The sequence below is a fragment of the Kogia breviceps genome, chromosome 2 (genome assembly GCF_026419965.1).
Source record: "Kogia breviceps isolate mKogBre1 chromosome 2, mKogBre1 haplotype 1, whole genome shotgun sequence".
Classification (NCBI taxonomy): Eukaryota; Metazoa; Chordata; class Mammalia; order Artiodactyla; family Physeteridae; genus Kogia; species Kogia breviceps.
In genome coordinates, this window is record NC_081311.1 from 156,881,906 (window position 1) to 156,908,139 (window position 26,234).

The 26,234-nt window shown below is 34.3% G+C and overlaps 1 protein-coding gene across 2 annotated transcripts in view; it reads right to left on the reverse strand.

Moving 5' to 3' along the window:
• The window catches only part of COL5A2 (collagen type V alpha 2 chain), a 367,799-nt gene that overhangs the window by 67,638 nt on the left and 273,927 nt on the right, over positions 1–26,234 (reverse strand). For both annotated transcript variants that reach the window (XM_067026444.1, XM_059055227.2), the window contains 5 exons: positions 14,718–14,942; positions 10,261–10,274; positions 5,910–5,942; positions 4,794–4,826; positions 3,108–3,161 (listed from right to left, as the gene is read on the reverse strand). In XM_067026444.1, the coding sequence (XP_066882545.1) occupies positions 3,108–3,161; positions 4,794–4,826; positions 5,910–5,942; positions 10,261–10,274; positions 14,718–14,901 (318 nt within the window). In that variant the 5' untranslated portion in view covers positions 14,902–14,942. The remainder of the gene's footprint in view (positions 1–3,107; positions 3,162–4,793; positions 4,827–5,909; positions 5,943–10,260; positions 10,275–14,717; positions 14,943–26,234) is intronic.

Consider the following 26,234-nt stretch of genomic DNA (forward strand, 5'->3'; position numbering starts at 1 on the left):
AATATTTAAAACAAAAATTATAACTTTAGAATACATTAAAATATATATTTTCATATTTCCAAGTGTGCTGAATCACATAAGTTTTATATTAAGGTAAGTATTCTATTTATAATCATTCCTTCCCAACCCCCAGGATACTCCACTATCTCAGGCAGCAATCCACAATAAAAAGTACTTGTACATTGCCACTAGGTGGCAACATTTAAACATTCACAAATAGAAAGGAATAATAATGACCCCAAATTGTAAAGAACTTTATTCACTGATGGTTAGTAATATCTCACACACACACACACACACACACTATGAAATGTTAGAGTTGGTAATAACTGGTATATTTTCCATTTTACAGATGAGGGAAGAGACCTACAGAGGTTGTGTCTCGTGCAATTAGAACTCATCACACCATTGACTGTCCACCTCCTGACAGGTTGTTAGTTTGTCACTATGAATTTACCAGACAATACACTTAGAACTAAGGATACGTGAAGAGAGACAGTCATTATGATCATTAGCTAGTAATGAGGGCTTCAAGAGAGTATCTCTATATCTGTAGTTCTCAATCTTAAGCAATTTGCTCCCCTCCCCCACTCCCCACTGCCAGGGGACATGTGGCAACACCAAGACACGTTTTTGTTTGTTCCAATTGTATGAGGGAGGGGGGCAGGTGTTTCTACTAGCATGTAGTGGGTAGAAATCAGGAATGCTGCCAAACGTCATACAATGCATAAGGAATGATCTGGCCCCAAACATCAGTGGTGTGAAGATTGAGAAACTGTGCTCTACTTCACGAGCTTCTGTAGTGTTTGATGGTAAAGAAGTAAGGGGAGAAAAATGGTATTTATGACTGCAGTACCAGCCTATATTGTGGCAGCCACAGCTTTTGGCCAGGTAAGCATCTCCTGCAAGTCTTGGGACCTGAGGCAAAACATTCTACCTGTAGGTATCTTATGACATCATGCCAGTATCTTGAAAACAGCCCTGGTGTGAGTATTTATACCAGGGAAATCAGCAAAAGCTACAGGCATATTCTTTTTTTTTTTAACACCTTTATTGGAGTATAATTGCTCTACAATGGTGTGTTAGTTTCTGCTTTATAACAAAGTGAATCAGCCATACATATACATATATCCCCATATCTCCTCCCTCTTGCGTCTCCCTCCCACCCTCCCTATCCCACCCCTCTAGGTGGTCACAAAGCACCCAGCTGACCTCCCTGTGTTATGCGGCTGCTTCCCACTAGCTAGCTATTTTACATTTGGTAGTGCATATGAGTCCATGCCACTCTCTCACTTCGTCCCAGCTTACCCTTCCCCCTCCCTGTGTCCTCAAGTCCATTCTCTACATCTGCATCTTTATTCCTGTCCTGCCCCTAGTTCTTCAGAACCTTTTTCTTTTTTTTTTTTAAAAATAAGTCAGTCATTAAACATTTACAATCACACCACTGCTTGCTAGGATTAAGAGAGGAACAGATTTCCTACTTGCGTATCTGCCAGGACTGTCTTACTTGATTCCAGGTAAATAACTACTCACAGTTTTTCACACACACACACACACACACACGCAATTCACTTTGATTGTCTCAGACTTAACCAAGATAGGAAATGGAGCATATAACATACTCAGTGGAGAAGAGAAGAGTAAGAGGAGTGAGGAGTAGATTCACTGAATCCTAACAGAAATTCTGGAATTCCAACTATTTCCACAGCAACTTCTACCTAGACTTAGGACTCAGTTTTATCAATTATTCTGGGCACAAGTACATTGATACACAGTGTTTTCTGCATGACCACCCACCCTCCACCCAAATGAAGTCATCTTCCACCTGTCTCTGTCATCCTAGACCCTGGACAGACATCTGAAGATCTACCAACAGCATTTAAGCTACCAACACTGATGAGGCATCTCAGCAGAACAGCAATGAAGAATGGGCCATAAGGGAAGGGAATTGGGACACAGCTTTGCTGCCCACCTACATGGCTATGAACTCCTTCCTTGGGGCCACTGTCATTTACCTGCATACCTGCAAATACCTTCCATAACTCCAGCTGCGGTTTGGAAACAGTACTGGCATCACCCTATACTTGGTGAAATGTGTAGAAGCAAAAAAGAGCATCAAAGATGAAACCAGTGGCAAGAGTTCCTAGCGACATGATCTAAAATATGTTTTTTCCTTATTTATATATTTAAGGTTGTTTGTTCCTTCCTTGCTCATCTATTTTTCCCATTTAGATATGGATAAATACATCTTTGGAAGGTTAAAAATCCATAGAGAGTTAAATTTTAGTAGATATCATTAGACAGGAAATTAAGCAGCAGAAATTTTTCTGATTGTAACACGGATAATGACAGCAATACACAAATTCGTCTAGGTATTTAGTACCTAAAGGACATAAGTGTTTGAGGGTGAGATATAAAAAAAGCAAAAGAATTGCTATAGTAGGACTTGGTAATAAGAGAAAACATTTGGCACGTATTATATAATAACCTCATGCCTTATCTCAAGAATAAAGAATTGATTATTTAAATTTAAAGATGTTCCCTTTGGTAATGAATTTGTTGATGTTTAAAATCACTCCTTTGATAGCTCTGCAGCTGCTGCTCAGTGAAAAAGGCAGTGTTACTTGGGAAATAAATTCATTATACAACCACTTGAAAGAAAATTTTGTCCTCTAATAATTTCTTGTTCCTTTATCCTATTTGGTTATTCCTGTAGCAACCACGGATCACAGAACTTGGGTGTTTTATCTCAAAAATGCATTCTTGGCATTGTTTAGTCATGATTTACAACTTCTGAAAACAACATGAGGTACTCATTATGTTTCCTTAGATTCTACTTTATTTTCATTTGACTCCCTAAAGGACAAATAAATATCATCTGTGTTATCTAAGAAGATGTTAGGTAGTTATTAGCATGTGATGCTTTCCTTTGAATCAGGATCGATATGCAATTACCTCATGACCTGAATTCTATGTCACATTTAATAGAAGTGAGAAAGGAACGGTGCCACTGGCTCTTTGCTGCATCCAGGGAGCTTGGTGTAGATAGACGGGCTTATGCAGTAGACAGTACAATTCGCAAAAAGGGAACTCCACTGCCAACTTACAGGTTTTCCCTTTGGGCCTCTCTCTCCTCTTGGTCCTTGTGATCCTGGAGGTCCCTAAAACAGAAAACAATGGTTATGCCTGCAAAACACATATACTTCAGACATTTTTGTTTTAAAGGTTTACCGATATAAGAAAATTGGAAAACAGAAATATCACACTTTTAAAAAATTTAATTCAGTTGAAGACTACAGAAAATAAACCCATGTGCATATAAAAGCTCTGTGTGCATAGAAAGGCTGTTTTTTTTTTAGCACTGAAGCATAAAGACTTGAAAAGAAGTGTAAAAACGTGGTGCCCAATGAGCTGTATATATTAGTTTGAACAATAACTAAATTTGTAAGGATTTTTTTTTGCTGTCTTGTCTCAGACACAAAAACTTACGATTCAGATTTGAGAACTACAAAATCGTACAAACTCCAGATTTCCAATTTTCTGATGGAATGTATGAGTTCATATGGGCACGTGATGTCCTAAACTGTTCATCACTATTCAAGTTGCTGATGAAAGCAATGGAAAGAAAGGCCTCTTATTCTACTATTAATTTGTGGGCCTTCAAGTATCTAGTATCTTTTTTTTTTAACTTGATTTAGAATATTGCATCATCTCCATCTTATACTTAAAATCCACTGAGAATTTTCCAAATGGTAATTGCAGTTATTTCTCCATTAAAATAACAAATGATTGGGACTTCCCTGGTGGTCCAGTGGTTAAGAATCTGACTTCCAGTGCAGGGGGCGCAGGTTCGATGCCTGGTCGGAGAACTAAGATCACACATGCAGCGGGGCAACTAAGCCTGCATGCTCTAGAGCCCGTGAGCCACAACTAGAGAGCCCGCACACCGCAACTAGAGAGAAGCCCACGCACTGAAATAAAGAGCCTGCGTGCTGCAACAAAGGACCCCACATGCCACAGCTAAGACCTGATGCAGCCAAATAAATATATATATATATTTTTTAAATAACAAATTATTATATTTCAAAAGTGGCATTTTGTGCTGATATCTTAAATTAACCGTTTTTTTCCAGAAAATGGCAGTTGCCAGGAGAATTTTATTTCTCTTCAAAAGAGTTTCAATCGAGTTATAAAAATTAGACTGTTCATTTACTCAAGTCAACATACAGTATTGTTTAAAAGCAAAAGCTTCAGAAGGACTATAGCAGGTCTGTTAAAGCGTATCAGTATTTCACTTATGTTAATTTAATGTGTTTTAAAATTTACAGGAATTGTGTGTGTGTGTGTGTGTGTCTTATTCATCTGGTTACCTGTGAATGCTACCACTAAACCAAACCTGAAATCAATAGTCTTTTACGCTAAACCAGAAATATGCTATCTGATGCATAATTTCTCAAACTCTAATGTAATATATGATTTAATTTTACAGTAACAGATGAAATTAACAGTTTGTTTCATTAAACAGATAAAAGGAGTCTACCCTTAATCATTGTCAAACAACAGACTAATATGCCCTAATTTCAATGAGTACAGTTAACCTAATTAGGGTTCATCAATATCATTCACTGCTGCAAAGGAAGTTTTAAACTTGAGGATGTTTCAAAACAAAATGTTTCAAGAAATCAAGAATCATTATTTTATAGTCTATTGTCTTCTCATAGATATAATATCCATAAAGATTCAGTATCTCAAAGAACTTAAGAATACCATGAATATTGGAGGAAACTACTTACTGAGGGTCCTGGACGTCCACGTATGCCTGTTACCTAAAGGATAAACAAGATAATATGTAAAGATAAGATTCTAAAGAGTTTTTGAAAACTTAATAGTCTAACAAATAAGAATAACAATAGCCCAGTGAATTTTTTTAGAACAAATAGATGTTGACAGTTGATGCCCATTTCCTCCTTGCCTATAAAGCTAAGACATTATCTAATTCAAACTCTAACATAGGGAGGCAGTACTGGTATAGTGATTGAGAGCACCAATGCTGGAGCCAAGAGGCCTGGGTTCAAGTCCTAACTCCATCCCTTCCCTTACCAGTTGTATGACCTTGGACTAATTAATTACCGTCTCTTTACTTAAGGTTCCTCTTCTGTAAAATGGTGATAATGATTATGAACTTACCTCCCTCTCAGAGTTGTTGTGAAGACAAACAAATAAATATTTGGAAAATGCTTAAAACAGCACCTTAGACATTGTGTTTTTAAATGAAAGAAAACAATATTTAATGGTTTACTTTTTAGGGAATCTTTGTTAAAGACAAGCCAATTTAAAAGCAAAGCAAAAATGCAAATATTGTCAAATAAATCAACATGTTATACTTTTGTCTTGACAAAATGATGATAACTCCTTTAAAATCTAGGAGAGTGGTGAAGAACTTTCATCCTCTTTAATGATATATTTTTGATCATCTACAAGTCTAAATAACTCTTAAGAACTCTTATACACTCTGGAATTTGAATCAGGATAATGGCATAACATATTTCCAGAAGTGTGGCACATTAAATCATGCCTTTCCATTTGGATTATATGGCTATTTATACTGTAAAAAATGTACATCTTAACTATCACTTTATATTCACATACATTATATTTAATTTTGTAAAACCTTGATTTACATCTTTAGTCATGTGACAATAAAAGTCAGGAAATTGTGAAAAATAAACATAAAATATTGTATTAAAGAAATGATCAATTTTGGTTTGCTTCTTTTACACTAAAAACTTGGTTATAAAATAAATTCCCTGTTTTTGAACGTATGTATATAAGCAATAATATATCAATACAACAAGCTATAACTAAGTTTATCAATGGTACATGAAAGCAGTATATTCATATATACTTACAACAGGCACTAATCCTGGTTCTCCTTTTTGTCCCTATGAAACAAAATAACAGTTCAATTAGCAAAATATAGTGGCTTGTTGAGCATTAACATGTCATATTAGAATATTCCATGTAAACACTGGAAATTTCTGCGTAAGAAAGGTAAAAAAATAAATTGAGAAAAAAGTTAACAATCAATCTTTAAAATATTTAGTCAGACATTATTCATGAAAAAAACACTATTTATCTCAAAGACATGAAAAGAAAATTAATCCAACGTGTGAAATGTGTAAAGTTGTTTCCCTTCAGTTTTTACAGTTAACAAACCCAAAGAGAAAATCCAGAAATGTGGATATATTTGAATTTTCACACTCATATTACATGCCACCTAGCTTTAATAACCTATGAGATGCCATTCCTGAAACACCTGCCATCCCTTTTTTTTTTTAACTCATGGAGAATATGAGAAATAACAAGAGATATACGGCCGTCTTTTAAGGAAAGAAAAGAAAGGACATAATAATATTAGTCAGGTAATTCTCAATATCTGTGGAAAATCTAGAAAAAACATTAACTGAACAGGAAAGTAAAAAATAACACAAGAAAATATCATAACTTAAAGTCAGGAAGTTTAATTTGCTCTTATAGTAGATGTAGCTGACACAACAGGTATAGATGGAATTTCTTTTTATTCTTAGAACTTTAGATTATCAAAAACTGCATTCTTATAGCATGTCAAGTATATAGTTTAAATAATATTGGGTGAATTGTATCTTTATATACCTCTACTGTATCACATACTTGCTTGTATTATTTATTTCAGAATTTGTCTTCCAACAGATTTTGGTCTCCCCAAGGTCATGATTATGTCTACTTTATATTCTCAGCTGGACACACAGAAGTTCTCAATAAATTAATTAATATATTAATTTTCATTAATACACTATGAAAAATGTTTTTTCCTAGGCAATTACAGAGAATGAATGCATTGAGGCTTATATCCAAACTATAGAAAATGCAATGATAATGAATTCTCTTTTATTAAATTTCTCCTTTTACATATACTGTTCTTATATCTGATTATATAAAGAACATGAGTTCTTAGTAGGGAATTGTTAAACAGAGGAAACAGAGAGATAAACTAAATATCATACTCATGCCCAGGAGATAATCACTGTTAACATTCTCGTAATCTTAATTTTCCATCATGTACCTGAGCTTGGTTTACCTAATCAATGCCTCAGTATTTTACTCTTAGATTTTGTCTTCATTTAAAACATTATTTTACAATCTTGACAGTCTTAATGGTGGACTCAATGAGAGAACAGTACCCTGATTGTACTTCCTGATTCTAATGCTGAGGCAGCTAATACTCATGAAGTCAGGAATAAACTGAGAATTCAGAAGTATTGCAAATGCATTGCAGCTCTATTTACAATAGCCAGGACATGGAAGCAACCTAAGTGTCCATCAACAGATAAATGGATAAAGAAGACGTGGCACATATATATAATGGAATATTACTCAGCCATAAAAAGAAACGAAATTGAGTTATTTGTAATGAGGTGGATGGACCTAGAATCTGTCATACAGAGTGAAGTCAGAAAGAGAAAAACAAGTACTGTATGCTAATACATATATATGGAATCTAAAAAAAAAAAAGGTTATGAAGAACCTAGGAGCAGGACATGAATAATGATGTAGATGTAGAGAATGGACTTGAGGACACAGGGAGGGGGAAGGGTAAGCTGGGACGAAGTGAGAGAGTGGCATGGACTAATATATACACTACCAAATGTAAAATAGCTAGCTAGTGGGAAGCAGCCGCATAGCACAGGGAGGTCAGCTCGGTGCTCTGTGACCACCTAGAGGGGTGGGATAGGGAGGGTGTGAGGGAGACGCAAGAGGGAGGAGATATGGGGATATATGTATATGTATAGCTGATTCACTTTGTTATAAAGCAGAAACTAACACACCATTGTAAAGCAATTATACTCCAAAAAAGGTGTTTAAAAAAACCAAGTATTGGAAATGGCTCTACAGAGGCAGGAGGTAGACTGAAGCACACCTACAAAAAGTCTAGAGGAATAGGGGTTCAACACATATGGGAGGCAAAGTAGAACAGGCTTATCTCTGCGCTAACTTCTAGACTAGGTCTTTCCATTTTTAACATGAAAGTAATACAAATTAAGAGCTAAAAGAGCTTTTAAGAGCTAAAAGCTAACCTTTTAAGAGCTAAAAGAGCTTTCTTTGAAATACTAAGAGAATTTTAATTGTTCAGAGAGGGTATGCAAATCTGTGTCCAATAAATAAAGGACTTTATGAGAATGATACTGAAGAAAATGTTCCTTTTCGGAACAAGTCTAGAAAAACAAGTAAGAAGGGAGGAGAAATTATTTCAGGCAAAATTAGAAAAATGAGCCTCCTATTGTTCCACAATACTTGATATGGGATTAAATGTTCTCTTATCAGGTTCTGATAACAAATTTATCTAATGATTCTATGATATTTCTTATTTTGGAAATAAGCCACATATGTAAATATTTGTTGCTTTTGTTAATATGGGCTTTGAATAAATCAATTTATGTGGAATGATAATTTTACTAAATTTGATTTCCATACCCCTGGGAAACATAAAACTCAAGTACTCGGATTCAGATGAGAATTACAGTTTATTTTACTTCTCATTTGTTATTCACCACTTAATTCTCTGTGGACATGCCTCATCACTTTTATAGCATGCCGTTACCATGGAAGCATTTTTTCCAGCATCATGTCATCTGTATTATTTACCTCCTACAGGATGTTAACAAGGGCTCAGTAATTATTTGGGGGTTAACATAAATGAATGAATGAATGAATTATAAATAAAAAACAATTTTATATAAACCAAGCACAAAATGTATTTATATAATATTACTCTGCTCTCATATTTCTGATGACGCTTGATAATAAATAACAGGGTCATGAAGATAGTAGCACATAACTAGAGCATGCTAAATTAACAGCTGTTTTGAGTGTGTCCAGCTGTCCCATACCACCTTTGGGAAAAGTCAGTAAACTAAATGACACAGCCTGACAGTTGTCCCTCAGCAAATAGGGTGATTACTAACCAAATCAAATTGATTACATAAGGGCAGTTCTCACTGTCTGTTCTTTCAGTGTTTCACAGATTGTTTATCTATCTGCCTACCTATTCACCTATCTATCTAGTTTGTTTGAGGCCTATACTCAAACCTTTATGTTTTATATTTTTATAGCTTTCAGATGTAAATTAAGTGTGAGCTGGAATCTGTAGTCCTTCTCCTTTAATATATATTCAAATGTAAATAGCTTCATTGATATTTATGTCAAATAAGACAAATTTATGGTGTTGCCCTCTAAACCAAAAAATGTAAAGGTTACAAGGACCTCCCCTTGATAGATAGCATCACTTTCATTTAACATGAAGGTACTGCATTGCATTATCTGATTATCACTTTACCACAGTTCCACTGCATGCAGAGGCAAAGAATTTAAATTTGCTGTCTAAAATCTGCCATGAAAATTGGGATGCCTGCTCATTTCCATTCTTGATTCCTGTGCCCAGCCCATCTGGATAAGACCAGAGCAAATTCCATAGTTTTCAACTTAACCAGAAAATGGAGAGCACTTCCTAGGGAATGGAACTCTCTTCACTGACTGGGATTACCCATGTCCAGATGACAAGTGGCTAAACCAGCCAGCTGTACCAGGGTCATGGCTATACCCCAATATTGTCCTCTTGAGTGTAAGGTTTGTCTCTCGGATTAGATTTTAGGCTCCTTGAATGTGAAGAAGGGGAGAGAAAGGGAGGTAATGTGTGTTTGGCAAAACGTTCAATTAATTCTTTTAAATGAATCTTTACTTCCCAATCAATGGGTGAGAGACCATGATTCCACTGAAGTAGAACTAATACCCTCCCTCTCTTCCTTCCTTCCCTCCTTATTTCCTTCTGTTAGACATTCATTAGACATTTAATATATTAATTAGACCTTAATAATTAATTAATTAGACCTTAATTAGACATTTAATTAGACACTTAATATATATAAGGTATATACTAAGTGCTGTGATAAATGCAAGTAATACAAAGGTTAATATGACACAGTCTCAATCCCTAAGGGATTCACAACCTTCTGGAAGAAACATCTATAAACAAAAATTAACAAAGTGAATAAAACAGAGGCATCTATAATCTATAATCAAAGTAAACTGTGCTCATATATTTATATTTGTGTGGTACTTTATACTTTACAAAAGTTTTTCAAACACTTCAAAGCACAGTCCTATGTGGATAGCGTTAGAATTTTAAAAATTTACAAAAATGAAACTATGCAAAGTAAAACTTACCTTTCTTCCTCTACCTATAAAAAGAAAAGAATAAATATGTTATTTTATGCAGATATAGTTATTGAGAATCTCCTAAATATTTATTTCAATAATTATTTTTAGAGAGTCAGAATTTAACTTAAACAGCTTTCCCTGTCACCAGTAGATATAATTCAAAAGTTGGTTTGGATCAATATGTTCGTAGGAGGCAAAATAATACATCCCTTTGGAAAATTCTGACATTATGTGATTATTCTTAACATCCTTTATATAGCATTTAAAATTCATTAAATTATAAAATTGACTATTAAAATTATAACTAATTATCTTCAATCAGTATGCTCTGTTTTTGTTTTTTATACTTTTTTGAGTAGGCTATTCATTTACATGGTTAAAAAAAACAAACCCAAAATATATTTATAAAGGTATACAATTATACAGTGAAAAATCTCCTTCTTGTCTCCTTTCCTCTAATTCCCACATTTCACTTCTCACAGGAGGTCATTATTATTAATTTTCCTATTATTAGTCTTCGTAACCAAGAACATAATAGAACATTACATTTATTAAAGTCATCATTTGAGTTAGTAGTGTTTTAAAGTTTTTTTCAGATAGGTCTTGCAAATTTTGTATGAAGTTTATCCTTAGCCACTTTATCCTATATATTGCTATTATAAATAATATATTTTTATTCCTATTATTTATTCTATGAGGTAATTGTATATAGTATATTTATTAATTTGTTAATTTTATACTGCACTATCTTACTAAATTGTTTTGTAGTATTTTTTTACTCTATTCCTTCAGGTTTTGTAAGTACACAATTGTAACAAAACACTGTTACTATAAAGATGAATCATTGGACCAATTCTGAGTTGGCCCTTAGCATTAAAGGTAATGCTTCTATTATTAAATATAATAAAGCTTCTAAGCTGAGATGTAAATATTTTATCATGTTAATGAAATGTCATTTATTACTAAGTCACTAAGTATCTATATCAAGAATATTTATTTGTCTTTGCCAAATGTCTTCAATTATGGAGAAAAACATGTGATTTTTTTTTAATAGATCTGCTAAGATAATTATTTTTAATTAATTATTTTTATTAATAGCTTTCCTAATATTGAATTATTTTTTTACTTAAGGAATAATCTCTATTTCTTCATGGCTAATTACCCTTTTAATGTGCTAATATATTTAATATTTTATTTATGTTTTTAAATAATTTTTAAAATATTAAGTAAATTCATATGATTATAGTTTTCTTTTTTGTGCAATCTTTGCCACATTTGGCTATCAAGGATGTACTTCCTTCATAAAAAGGCATTAGATGTATGCTTTATCTTTGCATGTTCTAGAAGAGCTTAAACAGCATTAATCTGTTTTGTAATGGTTTAGCACAAATGTGAAATCATCTGCTACTTTTTGTAGGTCTATCTGCTTTACAGATTTTTCTATTTCTTCTAGGGAAATCTTTGTGCTCACTTTTTCTCCTTTTACCAGGGTTAGTTTTAGTAAATTATATTTTCCTAGAAAGGTATCCATTTCATATAGGTTTTCAAATTTATCAGCATAAAGTTGTGCAAAGAAACATTTTATTATTCTTTTATGTTCTCTGTTTTCATTTGGTCATTTTCCCATTACCATTTCTAATTTTATGGTTAATTTATTTTGTTGATTTCCTGTAGTACTATCTTTTGAATTTACATATTTCTACTGTATTTCAGTTTTCTCACTTTTCAACTCCTTTTTTCCTTATGAATTTCTTCTGCTTATTTTCAGCTTATTTTGTTGTTTTTTTTCTAATTTTTTGAGATGGATGCTAAATGTACATATTTTTATTATTTCTTTTTCTATTTTTTAAGAATATAGCTGTAGATTTTTCATTATATTGAAAAAAATGTTTTGAAGAACATTTGTATTGTTTGGTATGTTAGTCTTTCTGATGTTTGAGAAGATTCATATATTGGCTCTACTATTTAACATTATTCTTTTATATTACTCATACCTTTATTTAGACAGTTTCTATTAGCTCTATTAAAATGAGCAGTGACAAAAATTACAGTGATTCCTATTTCTTCTCTGACCCCCACACCTTCTTCTAGCATGCAATTTAAGACAAGAAAATGCCCTAGTATTGATCTCTGTAGTGTTAAATGTGCTAGTATACTTCTTTATGATTTGTTAGCTTTGAATGATATTCTTTGACTTCTGCCTCTTAAAGGTGAGGAATTAGCAAACTCAACTCTACTTCGCCCCTTTTTGTCTTCTCCTCTCATTATGTATTATTAGTTGTATTATTTCTATATTGTCAGATTCAATAACATTTACATTCCCATCCGTCACCCTAAACTGCACTTTTGTTTTAGTCTCTTTCTAGAGTTAAATATATCAATGTTCATGTCAGTTCTTTGACAATTTCCCCAATTAACTCTTGGTTGTCTTGGGTTTGTCCCATAGTAGTTTCCCTAAGAAATTTATGGAAAGATTCCCAGAGTTCCTGTGTGTTTTACTGTTTTTTCCATAACTTTTATACTTGAAGGAGAGAATGGATTTATCTTTAAACTTTGGTTCCACATATTTTTTTTCCTTGAGAAACATGTAGATATTGTTCCACTCTCTTCTGGTATTGAATATTATTACTATGGAGAAATCTGTGATTTATGAATAATTTTTCATTTTAGAATTTATCCATTCTTTTTCACTGATTTTCCAATAGACTCTTTTTCTTTAAAGTTTAATAACTTTACTAAGATATGTCTCTATGCTGACTCTTCTGGGTCAATTTTTTTAGCCACTTGGTTTCCTTTTTCAATATCAAAATGAAAGTTTAATATTACTCCAGAAAAGTTTTCTAGGATTATATCATTGTCTGTTCTGCTCTATTGCATTTATTTTTTCTTTGGGATTCTTCTTTAGGGCTAGCCTTTACATATCTTCTATATTATTTTCTTTCAAATCCTTTCCACTATTTTTATTTTTTATTTTTACTTTTCTCATTTCTATTTTCTACATCCCTTATTGTATTTTCTGCAGTATCAATTCTCCTTGTGCACCTTCCTATTTCATCTTCATTCCCCTATGATGATTTGGTTATCCTTCTATTTATTTACTCATTATTCCTTCTTTTTGTATTTCTAATTTATGACGTTCTTTCAATTACTTCATTAAGTTTTATTTAGTTTATGGTTAAATGGTTGGTCAGAACTTTTATCTGTTCTGTGATAGTATATTTATTGGTGTGTTCTTTATCTCATAAATTTCGTTAAACTGTCCTACATTTTTCCTTATAGTATCTTTGTATCAATGCTGTTGTCATCTCTTTTTTTTGCATTATTCATCTTGGAATAAATTGGGCTTCCCTAAACCACCTATTTGTAGGAAGTTGTGTATTTTGCTCTGCTTTTTGATATTTGCCACCATTGTCCCAACATACTATTTGCTTATTCCCACAGGTTTAATTTTGCTTTAATCCTGGGGATTCTGTGCAGATTGTATCTACTTCAGCTAGACGTTCGGTGTCTTGTTTTTAATTCTTCCCATTATATCTTCCATATTACCTGGCTAAAAATTAAATTTGGGTATTTATTCCAGGCAAATTGTCACTGTTGAAAGATACCCAAGAGGATAATTGGTAAATTACTGTGTCATGTTTCCATGAAAATACTTTTGAATATTTCATCATATTTGTTGTTATTTGCAGTGAAATTTGGGGGAAAAAATAAAGCCTTGACACTGTCTTGACAAGGATGCATGCACGTCTCCATTCATGACTGCTAAAACAAATAACCTAAAAGTTTAATATTAATCTTACCTGGTTCACTAAAACACATAACTATTAACTTGTTTCTCTTATATGGAAGTTTTTCTAACATGTTATTCAAATACACAGGCTATGTTAAACACAGACACTTTTCTCCAAAAAAGAAGTTTTAAAAACCAATAATTTACATCATTCTTTTCTCAAGGAAATCCATTTCTTTCTCTTGTCTTTCTTAGCCAATATTAAAAGCATTCTGCATTTCTGAGCCAATGTAATAGAGGGTGCTGTGGCAATAAATTTCATTAGAAATTATTATTCCATTACCAAGGTCAAAGCTGGCACCAGGGAAGAGAAATGTGTTTCTAGATTTCCTCTTAGATATTAATGGACTTCATAGAAAAGCAACAAATATCTTGGAGGCACCTAGCATGGATAGGGTAACAAATGACCATCTTAAGAACTACAACGAATTCTCAAATTAGGCATAACCACTTAAAATGCAGCCAAAAAAATTCCCTGGTTTTTAAGAAGACAAGAAATAACTTTATTTTCATTACTGTTAGATAAAGTGGGTGAGAGGAATTATTAATCCCAAAGACCACTGAATAGTGGCTTAATTATTTTCTTGGGTTGCTGATTTCTGAGAGCAAAAAACACTGTTACTATAAAGATGAATCATTGGACCAATTCTGAGTTGGCCCTAAGTATTCTTACCAAAATTGGTATTGCTACTTCCAGTTGTATGTGGACAGACAGGACAGCACTCCCCAGGGGGAGTTACGGGGTCGGCACATTCAAGCACATCCTGGCACTGTATCTTGTCACAAAGAATGGCGCCATTGTCACAGACACAGATCTGGCAAGGGGCAGGTTTCCAAATGTCCCTGTTTAAGTACATCTGACCATTCTGAGTACAGGCTATTTCTTCACCATATCCTTCTAAAATAAGAAGAAAAAAAGGAGGTTAGCAATCTTCTGAAATTTTGGAATCTGGGAAATATTTAAGAAGGTGAGTCATCTTGTGGGTTCTAAAAAACTCTGGGCTAAGTGGTAACCTCCTAAGGAGGCAAAACACAGATGAACTTACTTCATTAGTATTTAAAGACAAAGCATGTAATTCACAATTAAATTATTATGATACTTATATTCTAGCATGATGGGGGGGGGGAAAGTGATCCAAAATTAAGTATACTAAGTCAGAGAGGCTTCCCAAGATCATTTTTGAAGATACAAATAACCAAACGTGGTAAGATCATGTCAGAAGGATAAAAATAAACCATTTGAAAAGCAGGAAAAGAATAGTTCCAAAGAGAATACATAATTTCAGCATTTGGTGAACCCTATGTGACTTTAAACTGACCAGAAATTTTCCGTTAGTAAATCCCACAACAACAGAAGACAATATATATTCTCGTACCATGAAGAAAAACTTAAATTCATTTTAAACATTAAGGTAAAAAAGAATAATGGTGACTCATTTCATGGAGTAGATTTCCACTAAACATCCGAAACTAAAGGTGTTTCCTAAACTGTAGTGGAAATGCAAAGCTTATACAGGTAATGCATTTATTATCTTTGCATCAAAATTAATTAAGGAAAGTCACGACCAAAACAGTATGGTAAGCTATAACCTAATATCTGCCAAATACTTTTCTTACATTTAGATAAAAATTTAATGCATATTTGGAAAATATATACACACAGTTATACACATAGTAGTTCTCTTATACATTTACTATAAAATAAACACATATATTTCATCTTTAACTTTGTGATTCTTAAGAAACAAAACTATAGTATTTTAAAACATAATGTGGATCATATAATCCTTGCTTAATTCCTTCAGGAGCTTTCCAACTACTTAAATTCAAAGTTCCTTTTTCAAGCCCAAAGGCCCTCTGTCCCAGTTCTTGTACAACTTGACCCCTTTGCCTAGCACTACCTTTCCATCCCTCAACTCAGACTCTGATAGCTCACTATTATGTTTTGCTTGTCACCTGCCCTCCACAATTCTTCTTTGACTACCCTATAAAAGTAGACTTCCTCTACCGAATTGAAATGCTTCACAGAACTCTTTAAAGAACCCATTCACCCATCCATCCAGTGATTCATTCATTTTGTATTATATGCAAGGTAATTAAATATTTACTAAAATGGAATGGCTAGGCAAAAATCACTGCCTTCATAAGATTTATCACAATTAGTATTCATTTTTTTTCCTTGTTTATTTTATTTCCACCACTAGACAGTAAATTTTATGAAGGTAAGAACTAGTGTGTATTGTTCGTCATGGTATTTCTAAACCTTGACGTCACACCTTGCATAAAGCCGACATTCAACAATTACTTGTTCAATGGATGGATATGAATGAATGAATGAATCTAAATTATGGTTCACTAATTTAACTGCACCAGCACTAACTTTGCACTTTACAAAAATAAAACTAAAAATTAAAAAATGCATTTACAATTAGTTTTTGAAATATATTTAGTTATATTTATATATTTATCACAATAAATATAGTCAAATGCTAATATAGAACTACGGATGAAAATGATTTCAGTTTAAAGACATTAGTCCAAATATCCATCTTCCTAAATTCAGAAAGTTTTTCTTGGAGAACATTCTTCTCACTGCTCTATGAAATACTTTGCCTCACATATTTAGTCTTTCATCACATATTTGGTAAATGGAAAATTGCTTTCAGAGCCTGACACCACATCCTGGCTTCTGTGTTATTTATAAGAAGAGCACGAAGTTTATAATCTGTTTCATTTTCATCAAAAGATATTTCTCACATAGTATATAGCTATTCAATAAAACAATATTGGCTCTGTCTATCCAGTGTTACTATAGGCATTTTAAACTAAGGAGAAAAAAAGTATCCTGCTTTAATATGCTTTCCTGCAGAACTATTTTGAAAAAAATAAATTTGTACATCAAATAAGCAGTGTTACTTTTAGAAGAAAAATCACTTTGAAACAATGTAGTTCCATGGTGAATGTTTTCACAAAACACAACCTATATAGAAATGGACTTACACCCATAGTCCATTGAACTACTCCATTAAGTAAAAAGTGAATAACTTTGTTCATTAAATTTTTTGATTGAGAAAGAAATATCCAATCACAAGCACTAAATACCATTGACTGAAAATGAGATACACCATAAATTCAGTTAGCTTGCTTCTCCCTTCCCACACCCTGGGAGGCAAAAGTGTTCACATGTATCTACTGAGGGTTAAGTGGGTATGGGCCTAGGACTTCATGTGCAAAATATTGGAAGCATGTGTATTCTGTTCTCAAAAATATATACTATCATTGTGAAGTAGATTTCAATTTCACCGATGAAACAATTATATATGGGGAAGTAGTGAATGTGAAAAACAAAAAACGAGATGACATACAATGATGTTGTTGATTAAACATCATTAAAATATGTGAGAGACTCTTCAGGGGTGAGTTATCCTGTTCTCTGTGGCTCCTTCAAGGTTGGAATAAAAAGACACATTCTCTCAGTCTGTGTTAACTCACAGAAGGTCAGTTCCTTCCTGAAAGTTAAGACAGCATGACCTCAATCCAAGGAGCACTATATTACTTGCTTTAAATGACGATGTTAAAAGTTAGTTTTATACTCTGAGTCATCGCTGGTCCTTTTCCCCCTGAGAATTTATAATTAAATTTAATATGATGTGGAAAGTTAGTTGGAGTGCTTTTAAATGGCAAGGAGATGAAAAACCACATTCGCTGCTAAAACCTGCCCTCTCTTCCCCGGCACAGAATCCATGCACATCACAGAGGGCACAAAAACTCAGTGAACTCTGATTTTTCGTGTCTGAATGAAAGACATGTACAAAGAAACATTGGGTAGAAAATACAGGGTGTCTTGCAGTTCTCAAGTTTGTACGTGGCAGTTGTGTACCTTATGATTAGGTTGTCCCTTCTGTTTTCTACATAGATGTTTATTTAAATGAAAAAGAAAAGTAAAATAGGAAGCAAAATTGCAGCCAATTTACAGTAAAGTAGTCATGACATAATTATTTTATGAATGACAATATTAATAAAAAATAACTAAGTAAGAATTCTCATATGACGTTCTGAGAGGGTCAATACCACCCTCCAGATTCCTCTATAGAAATCATAAAATAATGCAAGCTGACATTAATCTTAATTGAAGGTCCAGAAGTTTAAAAATTATTTCTTATAAAATCTGAAAAAGAATTCCAAAACCAAAATACTTTGACCCTTGTATTTTTTCTATGTATGTTTCTTTAATTTTCCTAAAATTGGGGAAGACTGATAGATATCTGATTGTATTGCCATTATTTTGTAATCTTCCATGGTGTTGTAACTTCCAAAAATTTTATCTTCTAAGCTACATGTCTCTTTCACCCTTATCAAATGTTCCAACAAATTAAACCAATCCATTGCAAAGTCATTACCACAAACATCTTGGCACTGATCTCTTAGAGAGAAGAGATGTATTTTATCTGGCCATGTTTTGTTTGAGAGTAACTCAAGTGTCTTGTGTTTCTCATATATCCTCAGAGATTTGTCTTCTCACAAAGATTAGGTGCTTTTAAATTTATTTGTAAGTATTCAGTTCTTAATCACTAGATGGCAGAACAAATCCATCATCTTATTATAATAGACAATTGGAAACTCAGACATCAGAACTGCTGCTGCTTGACAACTATGGCCCACACCCTAGGGCTACATTCCTTTATATAATTATACTTGTGCAAAAAAGTCTGTATAGAAATGGCCTTATTGAAACCTTTGACTGTCCAGGAGAGATGTGATTCTATTTTTAATATTAAATTATTGGGGTCTACCTAAAAATTTTGAAAAATATATGAAAAAAACGCACCTAAGCCCATGCTGGACATTCTGTAGACATTAAAGATCTTCCTTGTAGAAATAATGTGCTCGCATATCACAGAAATTTTAAATCTCTTATTCAAACCAGTGTTTGTTCAGACCATTTTCTCTCACTGGACTGTGAGCTCCTTGGGAGCCAGACATGTGTTCATCTCAGTAACCTTCACATCTAATGTCATATAATTAGTCTTTGATAAACATATTTGCTGTGTGGATGAATGAGTGAGTGAATGAAGGAAGGAAGGACTAGTTCATTGATGTGTTTAAAGTTTCTCTAATTGTAAAAGTTTTTGCAGGGTTAGAATCATGGCACAGTCAGCTGGTGTCCTCATGAAGTGGGCAGAGAATGCTTTATGGGACAAGAGAAGCAGCAGCAAATCAGCTCCACTGGTCCCTCTGGACCAGAGCACAGATGCTGCCTTTACCAATGCACAGCACAGCCCCAGCTGCTGGACTCAGTTCCAGAGAATGTTCCAAGGCAATCCCTCCCTTCCTTCTGTGCTCAGGCACTGTTTATCAACACAACAGAGAGACGAAGAAGAGTATTCAGCTCTTCCTTTAGACCTTTCTGATTCAATGCCAACAATTCCACATTGATCATCTCTTTTTCCTTATCTGATACCCAACATTTAAAAAATAAGATACTCGGGCTTCCCTGGTGGCGCAGTGGTTGAGAGTCCGCCTGCCGATGCAGGGGACGCGGGTTCGTGCCCCGGTCCGGGAGGATCTCACGTGCCGCGGAGCGGCTGGGCCCGTGAGCCGTGGCCGCTGGGCCTGCGCGTCCGGAGCCTGTGCTCCGCGACGGGAGAGGCCACAGCAGTGAGAAGCCCGCGTACTGCAAAAAAAAAAAAAAAAAAGATGCATACTTTGACAATATTTTTCCACCGCAGCCTCAAGGTCTATGAGAGAGTGGGTGGGGGAGTATGCAGCAGGCCTGTGAAATTTTGCATCTTTTGTTTCTTCAATCCACTTATAGACTTTCACTTTCCAACGAGCCCTCTGAATTTAAATCCCCTTTTAGGATGGTTACTCAAACTATTACTTTTTTTGTGCCCTTCTCTATTTTTTTGTACCATTTGAACAAAAGTAGCCATTTGATGATTATTTGAGCTGAGTTAAATTTCTGTTCCACTAGAACAACCATATTTAATATTCTAAAGCAATATAATAACAATTAATTTTGAAAACTTATCTTGAAATCTGAGAAAGTAAAAAGAAGACAATGTATACATAATATTTCAGTGAAACATACAAATAATGAGATTAGACAAACTGTACAAAGGTAGTTAGTTTCTTCAATACAGTCATGAAATGTTTCTCAATCTCATATGCAAAGGCTTTCCAGTTAACTAATAAAACTGCTGTTTTTCCTTTACTTAAAATGGAAAAAATAAAAAGGAAAATCTTTTATATTAGGTATTACTTAAGTTTTTTTCCATGTATCATTGGGAAATCTAGATGATTGTGGCCAAAATGTGAAACTAAAATTACACACAGTGCACATGCAATGCTCATCTACAGTTTTGTCTGGAAAACCAACTTTCAGTCTGTTAATGCATTTGACATAGATTTTTTTTTTCTCCAACCGAAGGCTCAAACTATTGACTAGCTGTAAAAACACCACACAGAGAATTGAGCCTACCTTATATTGAAAACACTAGAAATTTTAGTAGTAATATCTATAGCAAACCCTAGTTCTATTCTCAAATATTAATCCTAAATGAATAATTAAGTACAATTTGTGCTATGCCAAATGTATGAAATGCCTGCCTAAATGCATGAAAGGTTTCGAACTGTTTTGAATGAAGTCTGTCTGCTTAATCTCTCTCCAGCATTGCTTTTTTTTTTGGTACGTGGGCCTCTCACTGTTGTGGCCTCTTCTGTTGCGGAGCACAGGCTCCGGACGCGCAGGCTCAGCGGCCATGGCTCACGGGCCCAGCCTCTCCGCGGCATGTGGGATCCTCCCGGACCGGGGCACAAACCCACGTCCCCTGCATCGGCAGGCGGACTCTCAACCACTGCGCCACCAGGGAAGCCCAATGACATTGCTTGAAATAAAGAAGAGAACCAAAAATCTGCCTAGCTATTTCTCTTATCAAATGGGTAGTATCATGACTTTTATGTAGTCTGGAGATAAATTAAGTAACAAATTCTGAGCAACATATAGTACCCACATTTCAGATTTCCTTCATCTCCTTCAAGTCTTAGCTCAAATGTCACCTTCTCCATGAAGCTTACTCTGACCGCCTTATAAAAAATTGAAAATTACCACACACACACCCATGTCACCCTCCATCTACCAATTCCTTCTCTTTATTCTTTTAATGTGGTATTTAGCACTTTTGAACCTACTATAATATTGTATTTTTGTCTATTTTGTGTCTCCTCATGATAGATTTATAGCTTTATAAGGACAGATACAATTTATTCTGGCTTGTCCATTGATATATCCTGATATTCTAGAATAGTAGTCAGGATCATAGTAGATGCTCATTAAATATTTGTTGAATTAATTTGTGAATTGAATTGAATATTAGTTGTTTGTGTTAGCAGCTTTAGATGGTGTTGTTTTGTAATTATAGAGTTATTATGTAACTAAAAAGTGTTATTGTTATAAGAGAATATTTCCAGAACTAAACTAGGGATATTTCATTATCCTATGTTTGGACAAGAAAAATACAAAAAATGGAATCCACGATTTTGACCTGTAAAGCCATTTACAGGTCAAAATCCAAGATTTTGGATTTTAACCCACATTTTTAACCAAGATTTTAACCTGTATTTAAAGTAAATAACTGTAAATACAGTTATTTACAATAACTGTAAAGTTATTAAGGGTAATAACTTCTCAGTGTTTCTGAGAAGTTATTACCCTTAATAAGTAAATGGAGACCAAATTAAAACACCCTTATGTAGGGGAAAAGAAAATATCTATAAAGGAAAGGAACACACATTATTTTCTTAAAACATTTCTTTCTTAAAACATGTTTTAAGAAAGAAGATTTAGAGTTTTCAAAAGACTTCATTATTTGTTCAATCCCAAATAGCTATGGAACACTTTTTTTGTGCTAACACATTGGGTTATCTGGTGTTGAGATCAGAGGAGAAGAATGTAGAACATTTGCTAAACTGTAGAGGGTAAGATTTAGGTTGAACAAAAAGATATTAACTAGGTTGTTTACTTTATTAAAGGATATGTGCCTCAGTTTCTCTACTCATTAATGTATAGGAAAAGATGAAATATGAGCCTTCACTTTTGGGTGGGATGAAATATACTAGGATATGACAAATAAAGTTGCCTTAAATTGCTGCTGAACGTTAATCCAAATAAATTAGTCAATCTTGCAAAAGGAATGGAGGCATTATTTAATCCATTTAACCAGTATTTATTTACCCAGAAAGTTTTAGTGAATACTTGTCTAGTACAAGAACACAGTTTAGGTGGTGGAATGAGACATTTGGAGTCCAACTTCCTTGCCAAAAACAATCAAAATATACAGAAGTTTCAAAAGGTAATGCAACTTTCTTATAGGAGAAAAAAATAAGTTTGTACAAATGTATATTTCAAGAATTCATTTTGGAAAATTTGCATACACGTTGAAATTTTTATAAACTTAATTCTATTTTCTCATTAACCTACATGAGTCCCAGCCCCTTTTGAATTATTGATTCTTATCCTGGAAATCTTCCTCTGTGTTTTGAGAGGTCTTTGCCTAATGCTATTTATTTTAATTAAAACTAATTCTCAGGTACATCAACCTGAGGGCTTTCTAGAATCCCAAACAAAAACAATCTTCAATCATTTGGGGGAAAAAAAAAAAGTTATGTTTATAAAAGCAGGCTGCAAATAAGCTAGGAGTGAAAGGAATGCAGAATTCCAAAAGGCATTAATTGAGGTGTAGATTGGTCACATACTGACTGTCCTTCAATGTCCTCTTTGGTAAGAAAATGGACTTCGAACCCTAGGATAGTCTGAATGCATAGCAGTGAGAGAGCGGAAAGTCACAATTCACACCATCTCAGCAGTCTCCACGGTGCAGCTGCTCCGCTGTGTGTTTTTCAGGCTTCCTTGGATGTTTTAGTCTTCCAATAGCTTTGGCATTAAGAATAGTTCCAAATTATAAAGTAAATGCGCTTACTCTTGAAACAAACATCAAAGTAACATAATGTATGCATTTTGATAATACAGTTTATTTATTTAACTAATATTTATTATCCATCTGTTACTTTGCCAAGCACTGCGAATATAGAGGTCAAGCTACGAATTCCTCCCCATCCTCAAGAAGTTCACAGACCAGTTAGGGAACCATTCCGGCAATAGATCAGAAGGACACAGTTCTTGAAGTATAAAACTAGAGGCAAACCCAAGTTGTTGTGGGAATATTTAAGAGGGGCACTTCACCGAGGCTAGAGGTCAGAGAAGTCAAAAGGGTTCTGTAATGTCTTTCTTTATTTTCTTTAACAATTTTTTAGTTTTTTTTTTAAGTGCAAAAACTAATATCCAAAATGATTTCTTCCCAAAATTCACTTCCAGGCTGTATAATATTATCACTCCTGGCTCATTGCTGGTAACAAGCAACGAACTCCTTCTTTCTACCAACTGGCTGGGATGGATCTGAAGGAGCACAGGCACTTCCTCTCACTCATTACTTCCCGTTTTCATCTCCTTGGCATATTTTCTTGTCTGAGGGTAAAACAACAGCACTCTTGTTTCTAAACCTCCTGATGCCTACATAGGTGGGTGTCTTAGAGGGGAGCAGGGATGTGGCTCTTCGGTGCATGGAGCTGCCTGACAGTGCAGAAACCTGGGACGGCGGCACACAGCAACACGGGAGGAATCAGTTGCCACCAATGACTAAGTCTGGCAACACTGTGATGAACTATAAATGCATTTTTCCAGGTCTGATTCTACAGGCATTTGGAAATTCAGCAAAGCCAAATTAAAATACCATTCCTCCAACTTATATACAGAATTCTGGGTTATGCTGCCTTGAAATTTTAGGAAGTCAAAAATTGTTGTATTGTGTTACATTTAGCTTGAAAGACAATGAGTTTCAACCATGGGTGTCAGTTTATAATTTAGAAAACAGTGAGAAATAAGGTATCAAATATCTGTGCTAGAAGTTCACTTACTTTATACTCAGCAAATCTATTCATATCCACTTTCATAGATTACATAAGCATTTATCAAGAGTCTGTGACCATATCCCATGCCAGAGAGATACAAAAGTAAAAGACATATAAGCTACTCCAGAAGAGCTTGAAGAGTTGAAAAAATAAGAAGGAAGTTTATAAAATCATGCTTTTAACAAATATTTACTAAGGACTATCTAACTATAAATTATCTTCTATCCAGCTATTTCTCCAATGACTACAATTAGTCAAGGAAGCACATTGTTTATGTAAGACACTAGGTTCAAGGAATTATGGATAAGAAATCTAAACAGCTGAGATCACGATGAGTTGAAATTATCTGAGGAGGGGTGAACAGAAGTGGGTAAAGTAGGTCTTGAAAAATGCAAGGTATTTGAGATGGTGGAGGGAAGGAAGACTCTGCCTGAAAAGAGGCATGGAGAGGAGGGCAAACATGCTATAACAGGAGGGAACGGTTCCATATATGGAAAAGAGAGGTGATGTGAATTCTTGCTATGAGTGACACTTCTTCCTCTAGGAAGGTTTTCATGACTTAACCCTTTCCCACATGTAATTTGGTCACTCTCTTCTTTGTGCTCTGATCTCATCTTGTCCATGCACCTGGCAAAATACCTGCAACAGTCTATCTATTGTTTTTTTACATGTAAACTCTATCAGGCTGTACATTTCTTGAGGGTGAACACATTTCATTTCTCTCTGTATTGTGAATGTAGAACAGTGCCTGACTCATAGAACATGTCCAGTAAATGCTTATTGAATAAATGAATAAGTGAACGAATAGGAGAATGTATAAGTAGCTTTCAGGAATATTAATCTAACAACAGAATTTAAGGTGAATTGGAAGCAAATGAGACTAAAGGCCACTAGTTTAAAATGTTATACTGTAGTTAGGAGAAATAGTTGTTCTGGGAATGAAGAGGGGTAAATCCATAAGACACCAGATAGAAAATAGGTAGGGAGTTTGCTTAACTATGGATGGGATAAGGCATTGGAAAAATTTAAAAAATAACTTTCGAGGTTCAGGATAGAATGGAGGAAGTAACATTTATTGGAAACAGTTGTGGGTGGAATTGTGTCCCCCCAAAATATATGTTGACCTTTTTTGGAAATAAGTCCTTAGAAGATGTAATTACTTAAGATGAGGTTGGACTAGAATAGGGTTGGTCCTTAATCCAATATGACTGGTATCCTTATAAGGAGAGGAGAAGAGAACACACAGAGAAACACAGACACGTGATAGAGGCAGAAATTAAAGTGCTGCAGCTGCAAACCAGGGAAAATTAAGGACTGCAGGCAACCACCAGAACCTAGGAAGAGGCAAGGAAAGATTATCCCTTTACAGGTTTCTGAGAGCTCATGACCCTGCCAACACCTTGACTTTGACTTGTAGCCTCCAGAACTGTGAGACAATACATTTCTATTTTTTTAAGCCACCCAGCGTGTTATACAGCAGCCCTAGAAAACTAGCACAGATATCTGCAGGATAGGAGGATGGTCCAGACGTTGAAAGAAATGCAAGTTTTGGAAAGATAAATAAATTTGATTGGAAAAAATTGTAAACCCTATTTAAGGCATATTGCGATGAATACTAAGGAAGAACAGCCCAGTATAAATATTAACAGCTACTATTTATTGCATTGTAATTTATGCTAAATTCCTATGTACATTTTATATTTAATCCTTAAACCACCCTGGTAGAGACCGGGAGTCAATCAGGATCACAAAGTTAGTGAGTAGCAGAGCCAATATCTGAACAAACACACACTCCTAATAACTATGTTCTAAGTTAGACAATTGGACTGCTACTTTAGAGAGTATTTAAAAGAAAGACAAGTTTGAATACATAAGATTTACAATGCATACTCTAATTGTAGATTTTGAATGCATGAGAGTAATAACCCGACAATCCATATGAAGGATGAAGAGCAAAGGGGAGTCTGGATTAACTTTAAAGAAAAATTTAAAAGAGTAAAGCATTCTTAGAGATACCAAAAGGGAGAGATAGTGTTGTTGTTGTTTTTTTTAATGAATTTGTTTTCAAAGGGAAGCAAGTGAAACATACTAAGAATATGAACTCTATTCTTTCTTTCTATTCACCTCCCAACTCTAAATGGTCAATATCTCATTTCCTGATGCTATGCCTGTGTAGCCACCAAATGTTACCATTCTAATATCCTGTGAAATTTCCCCTAGCTTT